The 6,804-nt window shown below is 34.9% G+C and overlaps 1 protein-coding gene across 1 annotated transcript in view; it reads left to right on the top strand.

Moving 5' to 3' along the window:
* thsd7aa (thrombospondin, type I, domain containing 7Aa) overlaps positions 1-6,804 on the top strand; it is a 121,812-nt gene that overhangs the window by 88,661 nt on the left and 26,347 nt on the right. The window contains exons 11-13 of the mRNA XM_016530399.1: positions 454-557; positions 2,946-3,140; positions 4,374-4,640. Coding sequence (XP_016385885.1) covers positions 454-557; positions 2,946-3,140; positions 4,374-4,640 — 566 coding nt within the window. The remainder of the gene's footprint in view (positions 1-453; positions 558-2,945; positions 3,141-4,373; positions 4,641-6,804) is intronic.

Genomic DNA, 6,804 nt, shown 5'->3' on the forward strand with positions numbered 1-6,804 from the left:
GGCATGAGATGTTCAGTCATGTTTATTCGCGTTAAAACTAGTAGTACAGAGGAAGGAATGATCACGTTCACTCGCGCTCCGCTCTGCACAAATCTGCGGGGCGTCACGGCTCAGACACGGGAACCGGAGCTGATCGCAGCCGCTGTAGTCAGTGCCTGTGTTGGGATTATACCAGCACGTTTCTGAACCGTCCCAGAAGGCGTTTATACAGCGATCTGTCATGCCACATAAAAGACGGTCAAAATGCCATTTATTATTTGAATTTCCTGAGAAGAAGAAGTGTCCTAATATATGTAAATATAGTACATATTATATATGATAAGTTTTGGGAAAAAGTTTGGAATTAAGATTTTTTTTTTTTTATGTTGACAAATATGCAATTAAAAAAACAGGATGGGGGCAAAAACTTTTTCACACCACTGTATATATATATAAATTGCTTTTGCGCTATAGGTGGAAAACCCACAAGTGGCGCAGGTGTCAGTTGGTGCCCTGGACCATTCGTCAGGTCAGTCCTGGAGCACAAGAGACCTGTGGACCAGGACTACAGGCTAGAGGTACAGAAAAACCCTCGTCATCAACATAAAATGAGATGCAACATCCTTCAATGTCAATAAAACGTTGTAGTTGCTTGTTGCAGTGCTTCACACTGTAGCTGGGGAGACTGTTAAACATGTGGCAAACGCATGAGATTGGTAGTAATTCGATCTGTGACCATCAAAGGGCTGTGTAAACACTTCTGGATTTAAACCAAATGTTCTTTCAGAGATTCGGGAAACTGTCTGAAGCAGTCACAAGCGGCCATTAGTGTTGCCATAAATTTAGGCCATTAGTGTGGTGTGATTGAAAAAACATCTGAAAATGAAAGATGTAAGTCTTGTGTTATATACACCTGGAGACAGTCATTTTTGATACTATATCACTGACAGAGATGCATTTACCGCATATGGAAGGCTCCACTGACATAAAAGCATTTTTATGTGGGAACCTTTCACTTGGGTTAAAATTTTATACTATATTAAATAAGAAATGCGTTATCTTGCTTCTAAAAATTGATGGTGTGGGCAGTGAAAGAAAAAGTACAGTCTGCAGGTTGTTCTTAAAATCACATAGTACCTCAAAAAGCTTTTTTATATATCAACTTCTCAGCACTGCTCGCATTAACAAGCATTACCCGTAATAGTAACCCTTAATACACCGGCATGTCTGAAAAAGCAATCCAATACAATAGCTTTCACCCTCATTCAATGCAACGTGATCTCATGATAATTTGTATGTATTTTACGTAAAATGTGGTACTATAAAACGTACATTTACTTACGTTTTTACAGGCACTAAAACGTACAATACTTACGTATTTTCAGCATTTAAACGTACAAAACTGACGTATTGACGACACCTAAAAATGAATCCTTATGAATACTGAAATCGCGTCATTAATTTTATTAGTTTTTAGTTGTCATATGAATTACCTTGTTTTCAGTTGTATTATTAAATTGTTTACTCATTTACTTATGAAATGATAACATTTCGTTTTGTTGTGTGATTTCTGCTGCCAGCTCGTTTCCAAGAATATGCCTACATAATGTTAAACACGACTTTAGTTTAAACCTTAAAATAAATAACATTTCTGCAATCGTTTAACATTTACTTGTCATGTAATGCTTACTTTGATTGCCATGGGCCACAAAAGGCGTTTTCTCCGACATGCTGTGACTGACAATAGAACTATAAAATACGCCAAAAACACAACATAATTACGAAATGAAACAATTTTATTAGTGCGCTGTAATCCAAATCTTCCGAATCCATACGACTGTGAGGAACAGACCCAAATCCAAGCCTTTTTTCGGCGATCTTCTTCTCCATCCCGAGCAGCGAGTCCAGTGACCGTGAGCAGCAAAGCCCGCGCTGACTGACGCGCTCTTTACAAATTCAAATGTTGCCGCTTCAAACGACAGGTTTTACGGCAGGATAATCGAACGCTCATTGGCTCTTGCCTGCATTCGTCACAGATTGCGACATGCCGTGTTTCTGGTGAGGTGTGTTTGAATAATGCGCGCGTGCCTTCACGAGTTCACGGAGTGGATCCGGGAAAATTATCTGGATAATATTTTCAGCGATTAACAACATAAATTCTGCTCTGGATCACACAAACCTACTGTATTCCGCCAGAGAGGACTGCGGGTGCAACGCATCGTCATTTGGATTACTTTTGGTACTGCTTTTGACATTTTTGCAATAAATAAATGATTGTAATGGCATCTGTCTGTCATGTTTTTCTTATACTGTACAGAAATGTTTAGGTTTATAGGTAGGAGTGGAATTAGCGACTATAAAAATATTTTAATGCTATATTGTTACTAAAATGGTTATTTTCCTGCGTATTTCGGTCATTTGCGTTTTATATCCTTTCATATTAGCTATAAAATGGGTAGGTTTAGGTTTGGGGGTAGGTTAAGGGGTCTAAAAATCTAAATCGCTTATTGATAAAATGATAAAAATGCATTGATATGAATATCTTAATAATATAAAAGATACGTAAATATTTTTACGTTTTTTAGCTAAAAATACGTAGCGATTTGTACGTTTTAAACGTTGAAATACGTCTAAATTGTACGTTTTAGCATTAATAAAAACGTACAAAAGTGTACGTTTTGTGCTTGTAAATGTTACGTATTAATACCTACGTATAAACATGAGACCAGGCTGTTCAATGATATAAATCTGGATCCGTCCGGCTACTCGAGTCAATAGGCATTTAACCGCCCTCTCGTGTAATCCATCACAAGATGCTTATCTTTATTCAATGTGTGTGGCTTTATAGGTGTGAGTGGACTGATATTTATCAGTATTAACTCAGAGAAGTGTTCTCCCTTTTTAGTTTTGTTTCTTTTTCTAGTAGTACAGTTGGTTTCTGATCTCTTTCTTCTTTTCTCCCTCAGCCGTATCGTGTAAAAAGTTGGATGGTGGACCTGCAGACGTTGCGGCCTGTCTTAAGTTTGCAGGTCCTATGCCTCAACTCACTCAGTCCTGCCAGCTTCCATGCCAGGATGACTGCCAGCTGACCACCTGGTCCAAATTCTCATCCTGCGCTGCTGATTGTGTGGGTGTCCGAACTAGGAAAAGGACTCTTGTTGGTAAGTGCTGGATCAGCGAGTCTAATTCTTAAGTCAACAAAAAGGCTCTTCTCACCTACGTCTTTGATGCTTTACATTTGCTTTATGATTCCTTCAGATGCATTATCATCATTTACAGCATTATAAATATATGATATACTTAAATATATTTTATAGTCTTTTATACATGCATTTATAATGTATAATAATTTATAAAATATATTTTAAAATGTCATTTATTCCTGCGATGGTAAAGCTGAGTTGTCTTCAGTGTCACATGATCCTTCAGAAATCATTCTAATTTGCTGCTCAGATTTTTGTGGAAACTGTAAAACATAATTTGTAGGCGTTGATTAATAGTAATTTCAAAGAACAGCATTTATTTGAAATAGAAATCTTTTGTAATTTTGTAAATGTCTTAAATGTCACTCTTGATCAATTTAATGCATCCTTGCTGAACAAAATAATAATAAAAAAAAATCTTGCTGACCCCAAACTTTGAACAAAAGTACATATATTATAAATGTAATGTGTTTCTAGAATTGGCTTTTGTATTGCTGTTGTACTAAAGCCAAAGCAAATTCTTAAAATATTATCACAAATATGTATATATATGTATGTATGTGTTTGTTTGTTTGTAATATAAAAGGGAGAAAAATGAAAGCTTAGAAGAAATGCTTCTGTCACAGAACTACATGCAGATTTAGAGCTGCAATTGCTAAAAAATAATTGTGAATTTTGAATATTTTGAGTAATTTTCTCAGTAGATTTGTTATGTGTATGTACAAAGGAAAACCCTCTGTGTTGCGAAATGTTATTTTTTGTTAGATGCATTTACCTGTACCTCAGTTAAGCTAGAAATGTGGTTTAACCTTTAGTATAATGTGCCATGAGAAGCTTAGTTAGTTATTTAGAGGTTAACAAAATACAATGTGTGTGACAAAGACCTATTTGCCCTTTGGAAGACCTGCTGTAAGTCAAGTAACTTTGCAAAAGGATTACATAAGATTAGTGCAATAGGTCTTTCAATTTGGATAAGTCTACTTTACTCATGATTAACAAATCAGTGTGTTTTGACCACGGGAGTTTGATACTATTACAGGATCATTCTGTTAGCAGTACATTCCGTATTGTATTATTACAAAAGCTTTATTTCCCTGAACATTAAATCATATTTAAATGGATAGCATGGCCTTATAACCTTTAATCTATTATCTGTAACTGCTGTATGTTTGTGTGATTTTTCTGGCACAGGTAAAAGCAAAAAGAGAGAACAATGTAAAAACACACAGATGTATCCTCTGAGCGAAACCCAGTACTGCCCCTGCAACAAGTACAATGCCCAGCCCGTGGGGAACTGGTCCGACTGCATCCTGCCCGAGGGTGGGCGAATAGAGGGCCTTTTGGGTATGAAAGTGCAAGGTGATATCAAGGAGTGTGGCCAGGGTTACCGGTTTCAAGCCATGGTGTGCTATGACCAGGACAACCGCCTCGTGGAGACGTCACGCTGCAACAGTCACGGTGGGTGAAAAAAGTCGAGGTGTATCAATCCTGTGCCACTAGTGTCATTGTAAAAATAATGATTCATTTACTTCCCTATCTGCCATTGGTCACACAAACAGCTTGTCCCTCTCACGTCATTGATTGGGACAGTGTTATACTTTGTCGAGAAGAGTGCTAATGTTTGCACATATTTTTGTTTTATTTATTAGTTTTTTTGTTTTTTGACAAAAATATCATCTTGTAAATTTAGGCAATATTTTCTTATGTTCATTCATTTTGCTCAACTTCTTTTTACACAAAATAATAATACAACAAAAGTAGTACTTTTAATATTTTTTTTATTTATACTAAAAATGTGCAAAATAATAATCTAAAACCTCTTAAAAATAAATAATCTATTTCCACAAAAATAACAATAAATATGAGTGCAAAATTAAACCAAATATTTACTTTTTATATACTAATATGGATAGTAGAAAATATTTTTTATAAAGAAAGATTTTATGTATATAAAACAATTAGCTTAAACTGAAATCTTATTATTTAAAATGTAGTCAGTGTATGGAGGATTTTTCAAAATATGCACAGTGAAAAATTATTCTCTAACTGAATATGAAGTATGTTTGTCTTTTTTATCTCATTTTCTTCTTCTTAATTTAATATATCAAGTCTTGTTTTCTTAAATGAAAATTGAGTTTTTGCTTACAAGAAGAGAAAAAAATAATCTCAAAGTATTTTTGTCTTTTTTTATCTCGTTTTCAAATAAAAATATCTAAACATTCTTAAGTCATAATATTCTTAAATGTACTATATATCTATTATACTAATTTAATATATCAAGTCTTGTTTTCTGAAAAAAAAGAAAATTTAGTTTTTGCTTACACAACGAGAAAAAAAAATCTTGTTTCCCTTTGAATTAAATTAATTTTTCTTACCCCATTGTTGAACTCCCAATTTTTCCTTGTTTTATAGACTCACTTTTTGTCCAACAAGATGTACAGTAATATATTGTCATTTTGTTTCTAATGTAAATATATCTTGATTTATGAATGTTTAAATAGTAGTACTTTAAAAGGAAGAGAAATGAAAAATCAATTTTAATCAAGTTTATTTACATGATGCTCGACTAAAGCATTTATGTCAATCAAAAACATTCCTTATAGTGAGTCCTTCCCAAATAAAGAAATCAAAGAGCTTGTCTTAATAGAAAATAAGCTTTCCACAACAGTGTTCGTAATCTAATTCCGCTCCGCAACTCTCGCCACCTCCTGCAGCAAGGAGCTCAGAAACGAGCAGTTGGCAATCCGTTCCTCTGAGCCCGAGATTAGACTGTGGCAAACTACAGCGTTAGATGAAAGCATGTGGAATCCCGTGGCCAATGCAGGAGCTCTGTGACGTTAAGGCCTCTCTCTTTATGAGTCACAATCCTATAGTATGGATTGTACGCTCTCAGCTGGAGGCCTGCGACTGGCTCAAAGCCTCGGCATCGAGTGAAGATGTGCTGACGGAGACAGGGTGTTTCTCTCTCTCTGCCTCCTCTCGTTCTCTTCCTGCTTCCTCTGAGACATCCCTCACTCCACTCAGACCCCATACCCCTCATGATTTGAGCGTAGTTGCCATTTTGTGAGGCTGTCAGACTGACATGTTGCCCAAGGCAATTTGTAGGGGGGGTTGAGCGTCTTTAATCCAACTATGAGAAGTTTCTGTGATAGGGATTTTGATTGAGTTGTTTAACAATAGTAAGGTGTATGAACAATATTTTATTTGTTAATAATTTAACTTGATTAATTTAGTGCTACTATAATTTTGTTAAGATCATTTCATTTAAATTAGATTTACATTTCATTTAAATTATATTTTGATTTTTTTTTCTTCATTTGAATTTAAAAATTACATTTTCTTAAATTTTGAATTACAAATTATCTAGAATTAAGATTTTTTTTCCCACCACTGGTGCAATTAATGTGGAGGGCCATGTTTGACACAGAATGAAAAATAAAAATAATTTTGACTTTTTATTTAACAATTCCGACTTTATCACTATTATTAGTTTATCTCACAATTTGGAGTTTCTCAGAATTGTAAGTTCATTACATCATTTTGACTTTTGAATTTATTTCTCACAGTTGTGTGTTTATATCACACAATTTAGAGTTAACATCTCGCAATTTTTCTTCAAAAT

The sequence above is a fragment of the Sinocyclocheilus rhinocerous genome, unplaced genomic scaffold (assembly GCF_001515625.1).
Source record: "Sinocyclocheilus rhinocerous isolate Xijiao unplaced genomic scaffold, SAMN03320098_v1.1 scaffold781, whole genome shotgun sequence".
Taxonomy (NCBI): Eukaryota; Metazoa; Chordata; class Actinopteri; order Cypriniformes; family Cyprinidae; genus Sinocyclocheilus; species Sinocyclocheilus rhinocerous.